The sequence below is a fragment of the Microchirus variegatus genome (genome assembly GCF_963457635.1).
Source record: "Microchirus variegatus genome assembly, chromosome: 10".
In the NCBI taxonomy this organism is placed as follows: Eukaryota; Metazoa; Chordata; class Actinopteri; order Pleuronectiformes; family Soleidae; genus Microchirus; species Microchirus variegatus.
The window spans coordinates 14,032,086-14,049,968 of NC_139811.1; the positions used below are offsets into that span (position 1 = coordinate 14,032,086).

The 17,883-nt window shown below is 40.2% G+C and overlaps 1 protein-coding gene across 1 annotated transcript; it reads right to left on the reverse strand.

Moving 5' to 3' along the window:
- Window positions 1–1,591: 1,591 nt before the first annotated feature.
- tbl3 (transducin beta like 3) lies at window positions 1,592–17,883 on the reverse strand. The gene is made up of 23 exons (XM_083895772.1): window positions 17,747–17,883; window positions 17,569–17,620; window positions 17,193–17,288; window positions 16,665–16,712; window positions 16,434–16,575; window positions 16,258–16,342; window positions 15,845–16,018; window positions 15,319–15,394; window positions 14,790–14,886; window positions 14,489–14,709; window positions 13,909–14,050; window positions 13,413–13,471; window positions 13,134–13,240; window positions 12,901–13,036; window positions 11,321–11,560; window positions 11,062–11,132; window positions 9,552–9,708; window positions 7,114–7,172; window positions 6,413–6,516; window positions 4,920–4,991; window positions 4,024–4,182; window positions 3,652–3,745; window positions 1,592–2,320 (listed from the first exon to the last, which is right to left on the reverse strand). Exons 1-23 carry the CDS (start codon window positions 17,776–17,778, stop codon window positions 1,936–1,938), a joined length of 2,808 nt encoding a protein of 935 aa, XP_083751898.1. The 5' UTR covers window positions 17,779–17,883; the 3' UTR covers window positions 1,592–1,935.

Here is a 17,883-nt window from a genome sequence, read left to right on the forward strand (position 1 = left end):
GGCTGGTGGCTCATCAGGTATTCATCTGTTCATTTCATTGGGGGTTTTTTTTCCAGAAAAGAAAAAAATAAGACTCTACATCAGGATCATATATTGGACCTAATGGTGCATTCTTGTCTCTTTTTGGTGAACAGATGCAACGGTAAAGTGGGTTATGTCCCTACCATGTACCTGCAGCCCTACAACGCTCCTCATATCCGCATGCCAGCCCACCACCAAGACCGCCCCGCCTCCTCTTTGCTCCTGACCCCGACCATGACCCTGAGACAGTCCCACCATCTCAGCCACTCTCAGGGAAACCTGCAGCAACTTCCACACACCAGGTCTCCATCGCCATCACCTCGCCTTCTCCAACCAGAATCAAAGGAAAGGTCTCGGTCTCTCAACGTCTTAACTGAAAAACAACCGCCTGCTCGGCAGCCACAGATTTCCTCTCCTGCCAACACCAACGCCACCACATCTGCCAATGTAAAAAAACACACACCTCCACCCACCATTATGGTGGAGATGGATAGAGCAGGGAGTGAGTCGAGCTTCGACAGCAGCAGCAGCGAGTTCAGCCTCAGCGACGACCTCGGCTCCTCGTCGGCGAGCTTGACCTTCAACTTGAGCCCGAGCGCCAACGACGAACGCCTGCGCCACAGCCGCACGCCTCCGCCCACTAAGAGCAACTACCTCAGCCCGACAAACGGAAGAATCGTCCCCAGTGTTTCTGATCCAAATCTTTACAAAGGGGCCACAACGCCAAAGATTCCACCCAGGCCGCAGCAACGGGAGATCCTCAGCCGCTGCACCACCATCACACGCAAGAACGTGTCCAGAAGTCCATCACCCACACCAACCGAGATACTGAGCCAGTGACGGTTTTAGAAAACAATTTTTAAAACACAGCCAAACCTAGGAGACATAAAGATCCAATATCATTCAAGTTCATTTCTCAAACGAACAGAGAGAGAAAGAAAGGGGGAAGGACTTCAAGAAAAAAGCTATGAAACAGAAAGAAAACTAAGATGTTTCAGCTTAAAATTGATAAATCAGCCATTTGGTCGTAAGCACTCATCACTGATCTCTTTACCGTTTTAAAAAGGTTTTATTTTCCATACTGGAAACCTTGTGTTGTGCCTTAAATGCATTTTTTTCTGTAGTTATCATTAGGTTAATATGAAGAACAGGTTTGTGCAGACTGTTTTCAAAGCATGATTACAGTAAACTCCACTTGAAGCATGTTTGAGTGAAATTTAAACAGAACATACATCCAGAAGTATAGACCTTGTAAAATAACTGGGTATATCAAGTTACTGAAGAGCGTGGAACAAATAAAAGCATTTTATCATGTGTGACAGTGTCTGTGTAGACTTTTTTTTGGTTGAAATTCATAGTCTAAGTTATAATGCATCACCAGCTTTGCTAAAATATGAAGAAACATGCAGTCAGCAGAGATTTTTCCAGCAGCCGACACTGCTGCTTGGGCAGCTTAACAAAGCCACACAACAGAACATGCAACATCATTGTTTAACTCATTTTAATCACAACAAACCTATTGTTTTCATTTTATAAACATGTGTATCACATAAAAAATAATGTATGGTAATATAAGGAGCTTGCTGTGCTGCAGTTGAGCCAGTAGATCAGGACTGTGCAGCATTCCAGAACCACACAATGGTTGTTGGTATTTGCTATGAGGGATGTAAAGCCTACTCAACACTGTTCGACTGTTTACGTAGCTCCTATTCACCTCCCGTCTTTCATCTGTCCTTCTTCGACTCCATTCTTTCCATCTCTTCTGAGGACACGAGGACAGAGACTACCATTTTCTGTGTCATCATACTCATCATCGTCCCACCCCTGTCTCTTCCTGCACAGTGACACATTCAGTGTGTTCCTCCAGCTAATCGTCCGAGATATCATCATCTGTCCTCGGCTTCCTGATCCATGTCAGCTGGTCAAAGCCGGACACTGAGGTGCAGACGAAAATGGGAGATGTTTCACCATTTCTGTTTGATCAGTCTCATTTTCTCTTGTGTCCTCTTCATCTGAGCTCTCCTCACTTTCGGAGTGGCGGTGGGCGTTTGCTGCTTTGCTTTCTCCATTTTCCAGTCTCCCGTTGTTTACGGAGGCTTTCATGGCGACAACGCTGACCTCGGCGTCGTCCTCGTCCTCAACCGGGCAATCTGGATCTTCATCTTGTCCGCTATCGCCGTCATCCCCGGCATCACGGCTCTCCTCTCCGCTGACCTTTTCTTTCTCCTTGTCGATCATGAAGAAAGACTGGGTGGTCTGTGAAAGGGGAGCGGTGTCCATTTCTTCATCTTGTCCCATACTAGACAGATATAACATGGATTAGAGTCATTATTCGTTATGTAAAACGACACATTTCAGTATCAGATGATGTGGAATGCCACTGAATCCATGTCAGTTTTCACATCTAACTGATAAATCAGAAGGGATCTCAGTGATGATGTGACATTTAAAATATTCAGTTCATACACGACCGTTCAACAGTTTGGGGTCACTTAGAAATGTCCATATTTTTGAAGTAAATGCACTTTTTCCTATGAATATAACATTAAATGGATCAGAAATACACTGTATACATTGTTAATGTGGTCAACGACTATTCTAGCTGCAAACGTCTGTTTTTTAATGAAGTATGTACATAGGTGTATAGAGGCCCATTTCTAGCAGCCATCTCTCCAGTGTTCTAATGGTACACTGTGTTTGCTCATTGTGTTAGAAGGCTATTGGATGATTAGAAAACCCTTGAAAACCCTTGTGCAACGATGCTAGCACAGCTGAAAACAGTTTTGCTGGTTCTTTGTCGAAAGGGCAAAACTATTATTTTGAATAAAAATCATTATTTCTAATCTTGTCAATGTCTTGACTATATTTTCTATTCATTTTGCATCTCTTTTGATGAATGGAAAACACACAAAAAAAGTGTACAGGTGACCCCAAACTTGAAACTTGAAACAGTACATTTTCATTTTGCCAGGTTCAATGCAAACACCACAGACAGAATTCAACCACTGGAGACTTTGACTCAACTGATGACTGATGACTTTGTGGCAGGTTTGACCCACATTGAGATGAAAAGATCATGAGACAATACCCTTTTTAACCAAGTGGAACAAGTGAGTCTCTGTGACATGAAAGATTATACAAACAATATGAAGCTGATGTACTGCAATCCGGAGATTATCTGGCGAGGATGTATGTGTGAATGCAAATGTTCACAGAAGTCAGTCTGGAGAGTCTCCCACCAGCTCATGCCCAAGTATGATATGGTTAATGTCTCATGGGAGAAGACAACAGGAGAAACTCCTCCTGCGGTTATGAACACATCTCACCTAGACAATCTCCTGCTGCCTTCATGATGTGTGGAAAGCAAACTCAAGAGAATGTCAAGATTCAGATTACGAGGCTGACGTGAACCGTATCAGAATTACCCGAATGATTGACTCAGATGTGATATCATGTGTCCCTAGATCAGATGTATATATCCGACATTACATGTAGAGAATGATCACATCAGAATACGTGTGGCTTCTTGCCACTATACATGTGCTGAGCACCGATGTCATCAACCTGCATGGTGGGAGAACAGCAAAATAAAAACAATGGAGCCGAGTGTTGTCTTTTAGGCTCTCTCACCTGGATGGAGCTCCAGCCACTCTCATCTTCTGCCACATGTAGTTAAGGAACATGGACGCCTGCAGCAGATGCCCAATCCTCTGCATGTGTCTCTCTGTAGGAGGAAAGAGGAGAAATCAGTGACTCGTGTCATGGAATTAAGTGGGTTACAGGAAACTGTGGTTGCCTCCAGAATAATGTGATTTTTCCGTCTGTTTGGCTTTGTAACTCTGTCCAACAAAAAAAATGAAGAAGGGAGACAGTTTTGAGCAGGACTTAAACATCCAGTTTCTCCGGTTTACCATGTTTGAGTCAAAAGTACGAAGGCTGAATGAATTACTTGGAAAAACACTCAGAGGGAAACAAAAACAGATGGCAGTGCACTCCTCTGACCTGTGTATGGAATGAGGCCCTCCAGGTGTGTTCGGGCACCTTGGTACTGCAGCAGCTCCTCGGGCGGCAGGTGTGTGAGGAGAACCTGGAGGACGGCCTGAGCGTCCAGACAGTTCCGGGCGTTGGTGTTCCACACTACACAGTAGCGCAGGAGTGACTCTGGAAGACATTACAGGGTTGAGTGTCAGTAGCTAGTGTTTAAGGTGGAAAGGAAGGGAAGGTTAAACAACTAGGTCACATACTAGTAAGTGAAATTGAAGATTTATTTGCTAAATGTTCTGTAACTGCACTAATTAGCATATTCTTGACAATAATTGCATCATATATGAATGGGACGGTAAAATACAAAAATACACTACCGTTCAAAAGTTTGGGGTCACTTAGACATTTCCTTATTTTTTAAGGAAAATCACTTTTTTTCTTTTTATTTCAATGAATAAAACATTAAATGAATCAGAAATACACTCTATACATTGTTAATGTAGTAAACGATTATTCTAGCTGCAAACGTCAGGTTTTTAATGGAATATGTGCATAGGTGTATCGAGGCCCATTTCCAGCAACCATCTCTCCAGTGTTCTAATGGTACATTGTGTTTGCTAATCGCGTTAGAAGGCTATTGGATGATTAGAAAACCCTTGAAAACCCTTGTGCAATGATGTTAGCACAGCTGAAAAAAGTTTTTCTGGTTCTCTGATGAAAGGGCAACATTATTATTTTGAATAAAAAATTATTATTTCTAATCATATCAATATCTTGACTATATTTTCTATTCTTTTGCAACTCTTTTGATGAATAAAAGTGAGCGTTTTAATGGAAAACACAAACAAATTGCATAGGTGAGCTCAAACTTTTGAACAGTAGTGTAATTTCTGGAGTGAATTTGAACCCGATACCTTTTTGATCCAGTCGAAGTTTTAATAGCGTCTTCTCCAACAGCTTGGGTCCGTCCTCACTCTGCCGGATTGCTATGAAAACAGAGACGGCAGACAGTCAGTGACCTTATTTAAGGTTTTTAGTAGTCACTTTTTTGGTACTGAAGACAACAGTTTACTACAACTTTACAACAGTACAGGCGATACTTTATCCCGGAAATCTCTGTTTTGCTGTAGTCATTTTCCAAGTAACAAAGGACATGACGTTTACTGAACCCAACACTCCTATGTTATAAGAAAGGACGTGTTTTTTTTGTTGTGTCATGGAGGTAACAAAAGAGACTGTGAATCATGAGTCAATGGAGCATGAAAGCATGAAATATATTTGTTAACATCTCTCCATTAAGAGAGCTCTGTGCTATCTGACATCTTGTCAAGATAAATCCAAGTGAAAACATGTGTGCTGCGAGTCTCGTGTTGAGTTGGTTAAAATACTAAAATTTCTCTGTCAGGAGTGCCTCCCACCAGATGAGGCAAACTCTCCATTACATCTGTCAAGAAAGTCATTTAGTTTTAGGCTCACTGTTTCTAAGAAGAATAACTCAAAAAGTAATGGAATAATCAGGTAAATGCAGGTTATGGCTCAAGTAAGAAAGCACTCTTTGGTGGTGATCCTGACAGAGAGGTCTGGCCCCTGCTTTCTCTAGTTGTGTTTACTGAACCACTCTCTTTCAGTTCTCTGTGGTTGCTGTGCAGCATGGGCAGCTGTGACGGTTGATGAAATAGCAAACTTTCCCCCTGAAGAAACTTGTATGCATATCAGCTTAGTGGAGCAGCCCAACAGATTACCCTCTCTTGCTCTCTGCCTAAACTAGAGCTGATGATTAATTGATTATTAATTAATTATCGTCAACTATTTTGATAATCGATTAATTTGAAGCTTTTTTCAGAATTAAACCAAGATGTCTGATTGTTTTAGCTTCTTGAATGTGAATATTCTTCGTTTCTTGGCTCCTCATAACAAAGAAATCATTAAAACTGAAACATTTTGGTTTGTGGACAAACCAAGACATTTGAGAACATCGTCATTTCCAGGTTTGACAAACACTGATGGACGGTTTTTAAGATTTTATGGACCAAGCGATTAATCAGGAAAATAATCGACAGAATAATCAATTATATTACGAAGATAATCGTAGAAGATGGATTGGTCAGTTGCAGCTCTAGTCTAAACTCTTTATTGGCAGTATCACCCTTTGTCCAAGACAGAAACAGAGCATATAGGAGAGCTCTAATTACTTAATTTACATTATAAGGAAAGATTATTATGGAATGATTGCCAATAAGCCCCGTCAGCTGAGATTGAGACTGCGCCCACGTGACCCTCATGTCAAGGATAAAGTGGTAGAAGATGGATTGGTCAGTAACACCAAAATAATCTGATTACTCCAGTTTAAGAATCTTATTTTATATTTTGGTATTTGGTATAGAGACAGACATGTGTGACAAAATACCTTTGATCACAGTGAGCACGGTGTAAGGCTGGTCCAGTGAGATGGCAAGACCCAGGGCCTTGAGATACTTCTTCTCGTGAAGCAGGTTGGACAACTCCTGCTGCCTTTAGACACAATTAACATGTCAACACACCTGCACCTGAATGCATTTCTGAGGAATTGTATCACAAGCAGCAATTTGTAATGGCCACAATCTCTCAGGACTGACCAAAGCATCAATAATCACCACAGAATATACAATCAAATATGAATACTATGCTGGAGTGTGAAAGACATCATATGATTTGTATATTTTGACCGTCTGTGGTAGGATCTGGTAATAATCCACCTGTTGAGGAAACTGATTTAAAAATGAATGTGTGTGGGTAAGTCTACAGGCAGCAGTAGGCAAACATTCATTTTCATCTGGAACCTGAGATGCTTGTCAGATTACCAGGGTAGACACACCTGTGTACATAGAAACACACATGCTCACACACACACACGTTCACCTGACCTGTGGCCCACTGAGGTCCACCTTAGGCTAACACACAGCCTCTGTTTATTCAAAGAGACGAGCAGAGATGCACACACATAGGAGGAAGAAACATAGATAGCTAAGGTCTGGGACCTTCAACGAAATCACGATAAGACTGTGTCCACCACTTCAGTCAGACACGATGGATTTTTCTCATATCTGCAAGATAATGTGCGTCACTTACTTGAGGATTTGATCCTCCTGTTTTGCCTGCTCCTCTGCCAGTTCCACTTCAGTCACATCCTAGGGTTAGAAGACAAAACATTTTTTCCGATTATTCGTCGATCGCTGCAGTTTCCTCATTTTTCCCCCCCTCATTATCAGAGAAATATCAGTCTGTGTGATAGGTCGGCGGCAAACAATCAGTTTGTGTGCTGTGAAGTTACTACTGTACATTTCTTTTGACAATTAAGAGACGATAACACATTTTAAAAGATCTTTGTGTACATACTTCAGCCCAGTTGCAATGAGATTATGCAGTCAACCTGACTTGCTGATTTAAGTTATCAATTCATAACTTTCATTCTGTGCTTTATTTCTTCAAATTGAATGTGTGAATGAGAGATGTGTATTATTTGTTATCATTAATTAAACAGTTATGCTTGGGTAAGATGGGGGTAAAAAACAAACAAACAAAACATTTGATGAATATAAAGGCCACAAAAAATCGGCATCAATTATCAGCCATCGAATGCCCTCATTTCTCAACAGTGGCATCAGCCATATCCAAACCCATATCAGTCGAACTTTATTTACAACAAACGGCTGTAAATCTGTTGCAACTTGGCAACATGGCTCTATTAGAGGGCTTCTCACTCCTGGGTTCCAGGGTTCTTGCACCATTTTAAAAGTCAAATGAAATGCTTTTAAAGACCTATTCAATGTTATTTATTTGGTAGAAAACACTACATTTATTGTTGCCAAGTCTTCAAAACAGCCTGTCCCAAGCACATCCCCATCTTTAGGTGCCTAAGAGGCTCACCTCGGCAACCGCGTAATGGCGCGCAGCCCGACGTGACCGCCTGTCGATGATGTACCGTAAAAGGGCTACTAAACACAAAGTATTTCATTTACAACACCAGTTAATCATACAAATAAACACTACTGGATGTTTTACGGTGGGCCACTGTGCTTTCCCATCGGCATTAAATGCTGAAAATGTAATACCTACAGCAAATTCACTGTAATTTTAAGACAATTTAAGACCTTAATTTCACGGAATTTAATTTAAGACATTTTATCCACGGGAACCCTGTCCTGGTCCTGGGGAGCTAATGTCCTGCACGTTTTAGGTGTTTCGCTGCTCAAACACACCTGATTCAAATAGTCAGCTCGTCAGTAAGCTCTGCTGAAGCCTGATAATTTCTTATTTATTTGAATCAGGTGTGTTGGAGTAGGGAAACACCTAAGACATGCAGGATAGTGGCTGCCCAGGACCAGGAATGAGAAACCCTGCTCTATGAGGTGCTTCTGCTGGTATATCATTTACTGGTTTGTGAAGGAGGGTCTTGACGCCATAGTCATTGGCATTTAGAGAAGCAAATATCGCTGAATGGGTGTTACAGAAACCACACACCATGATGAAAGAAGAGGAAAGAATGTTGTTGGGGAATTCTAGCCACCACCTTTGCCAATGTCTGCAGGTGACACTGAAAAAAAGACATTTTTAGAATGAAGGCATACAAGTTTAACTCAATAGGCGATGCCAGGGGTGCTGCTCTGGAGGTAGAGACCAGAGAAACACAGGCTTGTTCCCATAACTGCATCTGAATGGCATGTTGGTCTGGGGCGAGGCAATGAAAATAATAATAAAGCATTCAATTGGATGAAAATTAGTATACTAGAACAATAGAACAAAGCTCTAGGAGGCTATGGTTATTAAGGAGGATAAGGCCATTTAACATCTGCCAAATCCTGCTGTGCAAAGTCTACCATTCTTTGTTCTTTGCTGTGGCCTGTTGGGGAGAAAGCACAGCGGACAAAAACAATCTGGACAAGCTGATCAGGAAGGCCGGCTCAGTGGCTAGAACTCTGATTTAACTGGGTTCAATGAAGACTAAACCCACTCACCTACTCCACGCCCTGAAGGTGATCAAGAGCAGCACCTTCAGTCAAAGACTGATTGCACCGATGTGCAAAACAGAGAGACATAGAAATACTTATATACCAGGTGTTATAAGGTTTTAGGATGTACAAAAATAACTCTGTGCTTTTTTTAGTATTCCGTTTATTGTATTTTTCTTTTTAAACTTATAAAGTATGAAAGTTATCTGAGGAAATGTGTGCTGTTATGTTGGTCTTGAAGCTGTTGTGGCACTGTAATTTCCTGTAAATGTATGTATGCATCTATCTATCTATCTATCTATCTATCTATCTATCTATCTATCTATCTATCTATCTATCTATCTATCTATCTATCTATCTATCTATCTATCTATCTATCTATCTATCTATCTATCCAAAAAGAATATTGGACAAACTGCCCTTTTTATATTATTACATTGTATACAAGCATTTGAGTAACATATTTGTGGTTTAAGCATTACAATTATTAATCTTGATATCATAGGGATTTTAATCTTCACTGTTCAACTTGTGACAAATCAGTCAAATCCCACTTACCAACCACACAGTGATATTTGAGTCCGCTGATCCGGTAACCATCTTGTCATCTTTGCAGCTGGCGTGGAGACCCCACACTTTGTCCTGGTGGGCGTCCAGCGTTTTCACACACTCATTGGTCTTTATGGTCCACAGCTTTACCAAACCATCTGACCCACTAAGGATGGAAAACAATACGGAGCATATAATAAAAAAAAATTTAAAAAAAATTCACAAAGACAAAAAACAGCAGATACACAATTGAATTCTAAATCTAGACTACATACACACTGATTCGTCATGAGTCTATGAACAGTGGGATTAGAGTCTGATCTGATGAATCTAATCCTACTGTTAAAGCACAACTCAATTCAGAAATGTTAAGATTAGCAGATACATAGCATACACCAGGGTTTCTCACTCCTGGTCCTGCGGAGCCACTGTCCTGCATGTTTTAGGTGTTTCCCTGCTCCAACACACTTGATTCAAATGATCAGTGAGCTCTGCTGAAGCCTGATAACGACCCATTTATTTGAATCAGATGTGCTGCAGTGGCTGAATGTTTTATGTCCATGTCACGAATAACTTTTGACCATACTTACATGAATTACATCATCATTCATGTAAGAAGCAGACTGTCCACTTGCAGCTGATTGCTTAGTTGCAAAATTTTGAGGAAATGAGGAAATTCATTGGTGAAAGGTAAAACCACAGTATTCTTGTCTTGGCCATATAACAAGGTGGAACTGTTACTGACAGGGACGCTTTGTTTCACCCCTAGTAGTTAAATCATTACCGATATGACCCAAGGAAGTGTAGTTGACTGTACCATTGTTTCCAAAAGTCGTAGCTTCTTCCTATATAGTCTAAAACACAACCCTCAAGTTTTCAAACCATAATGGGACCATGACATTGCAGTTAACTCAATACTGAGCTGACTTATTTGAAGAATACACCTTCAATCAAAGATGAAGGGAATGTTTAACAATGTTTTATATAACAATTCTTGAGCTGATTTAAGCCTCTTTTTTTACTGGGCATTGTGTGAAATTGATTGTGTTTTTTGTTTGTCTTTCTCAATCACATCATTGGATTATACATCCAGATAATATGGGCAATGTGCGCATTTTACCTTTACACTGAACAATAGCACGACCCTGGCTCTCTCAAACCTGGTGTGGAACTTTAATTAACACAGGTTTCTGGTAAAACCTGAGTTTGTCCTACAGTTATATGTTGTGTCATATCTCTTGTGAATACAGTCTACTACCCTCAGGCTTTTTCAAGACATGCTTGAGCATCACACTCACATGTTGTATGATGAGTTCAATGAGTATAACTTATATAAGAGCCAACCGTCTTTCAGTCACATCATTCCAATCCAAGCACCAATCAGCACAGAATTTGACAGACATAAAGACAATAAAGCTGGTGGTGCCTTGAGACACTGTATACTGAAAGGTTAATGTGTACTGGAACACATACTGTATGCAATATGGAAGAGTGTGTGACATGAGACATTTGGAGTTACCTTGTTAGAAGCTGAGTGCCCCGGCTCACAAATATGACTTTCAAAACCGATGCATCGTGTCCCTCAAATGTCTAAAGACGACAAGAGAACAAAAACAATCACAATCACATCACTTCTACTTCAGATGCCTGTTATCTGGACATAAATTGTTAAGTACATAGAGAAGAAAATAAAGCAATCTGTTATGTCCAATTAGACTGATCAAACTGCTGACACAAAGTACCTCTATGATATCTTCACATTCAGCCGAGTCGCTCACCTTAAGGCAGCTGAAGTCTTGCAGGCCCCAGAGCTTGGTGGTGCCATCTGCAGAGGATGTGGCCAGCACTTGGTCGACAGGAGAGAAGCACACGGCCCAGACACCACGACGATGACCACGAAATACGCCCAGCAAACCCATGTTCCCTTCCCCTGCCAGTGACCACAGCTTTGCAGTTCGGTCCTGGGAGCCAGAGGCCAGAAGCTTGTCATTGGGCGACACTGCAACGCTGTTTATATCCTGGAGAATGATGAGAAAATTAGGAAAAATCATTGTTAAATTTCTTAATAGTAATATTTATATATATATATATATATTTATATATATATATTTATATATATATATATTTATATATATATATATATATAGGCTAGTCAGTATACATTGATTCATTTGGATTTTTCTTCTGCTGTATTTCTACCGTCTTTGTGTGTGCATTATTTAAGAAGAGACGTTGCGTGTATGTGTTCACATGCTTGGTCAATAAAGATGTTGATGATATCACACAACCATGAAAGTAGACAAAGGCTCAAACACAGATATGGGTGTTCCTGAAACATTACTCAACTTAAATTGACATCATGACAGTTTTGATTTATCAAACTAAAGTAAGATGCCCTGATGGACAATCATGCATTTGTTATTTTTATATCTCGAGTCAGGAGTATGAAGGTGTAGCAGGAAAAGTATCTTACTAATGAACTCAGTGAACTTCCTTGTAATAAGAATTACCATTCATAAAATTCCTGTATCCATAAACAAAAAGAGACTACAGACTGACAGCTGTGTGTGTGTTATTAAAATATGCATATAAGCTGACTTCACATTTTGTTACATTTCAATTTTTAATGAACAAGCTTGCATAAATACTTCTTTATAAAAACCTTTTTTACCTCAGTTTGTTGCTGTTGGTTTTGTAATAAACTGAATTAAAAAGAAATGCCACATATATCCTGAGAATATATGATTTCTGAAGACGTCAGTTAGCCAGTCTAAGTGATTCTTAGGGCTCACTCAAGCATTGACACTTTGCCGTTGCATGATGACTACCAAGTTACTATGCATCTGGATTAAACTGGATCTGCATCTGGATTAAACTTCCAAATTGTGAAGCTGTTACCCCAAAAAGTAAAGGGTCATGTGCAAAAAACAATAGATGCAAATGCAACAACAGTAAGTAACACAAGACACAAGTCTAGAAACTGCTACATATCTGTGTATTGTGACTGATATTACTGACAAGCAGGCAATCGCATCTTCCCCATTATTGCCATCAAAGCTTTTAAACCTTTGGAAATAAATTACTGGTGAACATTATTATTAATATACAAGTCATGGAAATGCCGTGGGGGAAAGCTTGAGTGGTTTAACATTTGTTAAAACAGCAGCAACATCTTTTTGTAAATATGGAAATAGATGACACCGTTTATTCAAATTAGGTCAAAAGGTTTAAGAAATGGGAAACTTCAAAAGTCAGCATGTCTAATAATTGCTTAATTCAATGGAAATAATATTGGAAAATAAATTCAACATTTGTCTCATCTTTTGCACTGTAAGAGACATTTCCAAAAGCTAGCTACCTTATCGTGTGCCTTCTCTGTGGAGCGAGCGGTCAGCTCATGTATGTCCTCCTCTGTGGAAGGCAAGTCTGCTGGCAGGTCCCACACCTTCACTGTGCAGTCCTGACTGCCAGACACTATGAAAGACACTTTCATCCTTGACACAAAGACAAAGATGGATCAACCTAAGTGTCACGCACATAAACAAACGCTCAATTTTTTTAAACATCTAAACATGCGGAATATAGTGTTACCTGGAGCAGGTGATGGAGCCCACTGCATTTGCGTGGCTGCAGCCTTGGGCCACACATCGCACCTGACCACTGTCACTGTCCATTTTCCACACACGCACTGACCTGTCCTGAAGACAGACACACACCATACAACTATTACTCTTTGCTTAAATGTGTGTTTGTTCCTCTATTTATCTTTTTACAGATTAAGCATCTTTTGAGTGTGAGGGTGTTAATTAATCATTCTTTTTCTGTTCCTTGTCTGCAGCGCTGCTAGATTGTACAAAGTTGTGAGCTCACCTTTGCACAGCTTGCAAAGAGGGAACCCTTTTTGAACACATCCAGTGACAGGACAGTATCTGTGGAAGAAACGCAGATAGAGTTGCAGCAGATAAGAATCACAACACAATCTGACCTGCTCAGCAAGTAAAGATGACACAAACATACTGTCTGAGATCCCTGTTCTGATAATGAAAGCTTTAATTATTTGCTATGGTAAACTTTGTTGTAAAGAGATCAGATATCATTCTTATGACTAATTTTCATTTCATAATAATAATTGTCAGCAAATCATAACCACAGTGAATTAGCTTCAAATGTCTTTTTCTGCAATTACCGGTCATTCATTTTTTCCAGGAAAATACTTTTTTTCCTATACACTTTTACACATAAACGACTACACCTGAGAAACTCTCAGGTGTAGTCGTTTGAACTCCTTGCAAATGACTTGAAGCACTGTGAAGCATTTCACATGAAGATCTACACAAACACATGCTGCCCTCTACTGTTGACTGACCTGTGTGTCCATAAAGGATCTGGCAGCTGTTGGTGAGCAGCTCAAACACTTTAAGCTGGCAACTGTTAGTGGCCACCACGATGTGACTGTCGTCTTTACCCAGAAACTTCACATCCAGCACCTCATCACTGTAACCCACAAACTGAAAGAGGACAGAGAATGAGTGCTTATTAATTCTGCATCGATGACAATGTTCAGACCAAGTATTAAAAGGTGTCGTCACATCCAGTTGTATGTGGACAGCCTTAAGCAGGACTCACTGGATAACTGAGGATGGATGATAATGCCAAGGCTGCACAGGTCATTGAAACCAGGCCAAGATGTCTAAGGTCACCAGTGTGACATTAATGAATCTGCTAATAACTGCTTACCAAATATTTATTATCACTGGATGATGTGATTGCAAACTTAGTGTAGTCTCATTAAAACTGACACAGAAGCAAAATAACTAAACAAATGTCCTATTGTGTTAAAAGTAAAATGGAATGCCACTAATTTATTTAATTTAGATTTTAAATAAAAACAATTAATTATATGCTGGCGTTAATATCAGGGTTATCTTAATTTGTGTTTTACCCACCTGCTGCTGTGTGGTGAGGGCAGGCAGCTGGTAAAGCACTATGTTGTGTTCTGCACTGACTGTGGCCAGTTTAGAGGAAGTGGGCAGGTGAAGCAGGTACGTTAGACTGCGAGGGTCATCGTCCTTCTCCCGCTCGTCCTCAGAAGCAGGGGTGAGGGTGGAGGGAAGGGCCTGGGTGTAGACACAGCGGGCTGTCTTGGCCTCCCACACTCTCAACACACCTTCAGAGGAAGGGGAGAGACAAGAGGTGAGTTTAAGGAAACACAGAAATAAATGAGTCAAAACAAAAAGAAAAACAAACCTTTGCTGCCAGCAGTGATGAAATGCAGGCCTTCGCTATTTGCACCAATCTGAGAGAAATCCTCATCTTCTGGCAACAGCACAACGCCCTCTACAGCCTGGAGACCAAGAGAACACACACAGCAATAAACTAATATTTCAGAATCACATCTAGCATGTGTGCAGCCATGGTTCAGTGGTCAAGTGTGAGTTGGTTGTTTGATCCCCCTGCCCCTCATGTGTACATGTGCCACTGGGAACAACATTTAACCTAAAGCTGTTCCTGATGACTGTGCTGAAAGCATGTGATAGAAAAAGCTCTATCTTTGTAGATGCATTGCATCACCGTGTGAGGGAATGGCAAAATTGTAGTGTAAAGTGCTTTAAGGGGTCCAGACTAGAAAAGTGCTATATACTGTAAATATAGACCATTTCCATTAACCTCCTCCATTGTTTCCCCCTCAATGAGGAATAAAAAGAAGAATTGTGTGCATTGTTCAAATAAGGTATGATGTCCTTCAGCATTGTATCTTATAATTTGGCAGTCTTACCTCATAGACAGGTACAGTTCTCTTGGGTTTCTGAGTCTCAAGGTCCCAGACTGTGCAGATCTTATCTCTGCCAGAACTATAAAATACAGATCAGCACACAATCAGCTTTAGAAGAAAATAATATTCTCACCATTAGAAAGAAAAACGTGTATATGACGATCAGCATTAATCAGGTCTGTCAAAGAATTATTATTTTCTCAATGAAGATTCATCACAAACGTTCAACAGTTAAGAGTTGTGATTTATTGCATTTTTATCGTATGGTTTTTATATATGAATTTGCATTTCACAACTGTTTTAAGCCCTTATTTACAATGTACTGGGAACCAAAATAATGCAAAGAAAGTTTTGCTGCAGGAGTTCCAGAGGATGTATTTAAGAGGGTTTTGGAGTGTTCATACCAGATCTGGACATGATCAAATCACTCAGAACGGAGGTTCGAACAGGGTCTAAATATCTCACGTATGTAAAATGGATAAAATAAATGCATTATTTTTCTTTAAAGTAGCTGCACATAGCACATTACCTGACCATCGTGTCACCATCAGGGCTGAAGCAGAGGGAAGTGACTGCACTGTAGTGGCTTTGCAGCACACACACACACTGACTTGAGCTCAGGTCCCACATCCGGATGCCATGGGATGCCAGGGAGGAGGAGAAGAGCTGCAGTCGGCTGATGTCTGGGTGAAACTGAACAAGGCTGCAGAGACACAAAGACAGATAAACCTATTGTTTCCCAATGTAATTACAAATCCAGTAGAAATATTTCCAAATCTAGAAATATAACTAAATGAAACTAATGAAAAAAAATCTATGTGTTATAATCAAATTTTCCTCTGATTGAGTGCCTAACCTTTGAAACCAAATTACAACTTCCATAGAAACAATTTAAGAAATAAGCTCCATCAACAGTAGTAGTTCATAGACCTCTGGACTTACTTCACAACACCAGGTGGCCCTTTCAGGTTATGTGTGCAGTACTGCTTCAACACATCCCAAAGCTTTATCGTACCATCACAGCCACCTACAGGACAACAAGAGAAGAAATTCTTAAAATGTAAAATGTTATATGCAGCAGGGCCAACTGACATCATATCAATGCGGTGTGAGCTGACCTGCAGCCAAGAGTGTAGAGGTGGAGTCAAAGGCCATACTGGCTACAGGCAAAGTGTGGATGGCCTTCCAGGAACGTGTACATTGAGCTTGCCTCCAGTCCCACTGCTTCAGCAGCAGAGCCCTGCTGGCTGTTACCAGCAGCTGTGGTGGGAAATATAAATATTTGTCATTATAAACATGAGACAAATTCACAATCAAACATTGACAGGTGGTCTCGGTGTTTGCTTTACCTCATCGTCACAGCTGAGTGCAAAAGATGTGATGTCCTCTAGATCATCCTGTAGTTATAACACAGATAGAACAGGATTTCAGTGTAATCAAAGGACAAATGTAAATATTGTTGACATTAGAGAAGGGAAGGGTGTAATTAATACACAACTATAAAACAGGCAAGCATGACAAAGTAAAATACAGGAATTATTTCAACTTCAGCTTTGACCTGCATTAGTTAAGTAGGTGCATACATCCAATGAAATATGTTTACATGTATTTCAAATGTATCTTGTGATATTTCAACTTGCTTATTGAACAGAAACAACTAAAAGAAGCAGTAATTTACCTAAAACAAAGTCATGTTCATTAGACCAACCATTGCATCAAATTACTACAATAATAAATGAATAAACATACAGAATAGATAAGCAACTATCCATGCTAAGAGGATAAATCTATCAACAATTTAACCTCAGACCTTGTGAAAATCAACTTTGAGATATTGAGGTGCTTCTTTGCTGTACATATCAAAGACTGTAACTCACATGCTCGACACTGTGGACGATTTTCCCTGTGCTTATCTCCAGAACATTGACACGAGAGCCACATGTGCAAAAGATGTAACTCTCATCATTGCTGATCTGAAAAACAAAACAGACAGGGAGATTTAAAAAAAAAAAAAAAATCAAATTCAAACAATCGCACCACCAGTCTCAGTGTAGCCAAATATCTACAACATCTTCTATCCAGCTTGTCCCATAATAGGAACAAACATTCGGGGGAATTTTTTCTGCACCACTTCAGATCATTGTACCCAGTTACTCAGAGTACTTTTACAGAACCACGTTAAACCACCATTGGGATGAACATAATAATCATGATATGTGCACAGACTGTTTCAGCAACGAGCAGACATCTCACCTGCACTTTGCCTCCTTTGTAAAAGGGCTCAATCTTGCTGGAAACCGCATAACTGCATGGGGAAAGAACACAAACAGGACTGTAGCAACTTTATGTGACACGTTAGCTTAGCTTGTGCTAGCAGCTTGGACGTGTGGTGTCGTGTAACCAAAATACATTTTTTTTTTAAAAACCTTACTTTGTCTTGAATTGAAGGTTTGTGTTCGCCATCTTCGTACCGGGAAAAACACCCTCTCTAAAACTAAATTAAATATTTCGGCTGCTGCGTAGACGAAATTTGACTTAATTCTCAACACACGTTGGTTTCAGTCAACA

Bases quoted from the DNA above. Each gene is read 5' to 3' on its own strand.
- tbl3 (XM_083895772.1), bottom strand. From the start codon at position 17,778: ATGGCGAACACAAACCTTCAATTCAAGACAAA. The intron at 16,576-16,664 runs GTAAAGCAAACA...TTCCCACCACAG, and splicing joins CACTCAGCTGTGACGATGAG to CTGCTGGTAACAGCCAGCAG. The intron at 11,561-12,900 runs GTAGCTAGCTTT...ATCATTCTCCAG, and splicing joins CAGAGAAGGCACACGATAAG to GATATAAACAGCGTTGCAGT.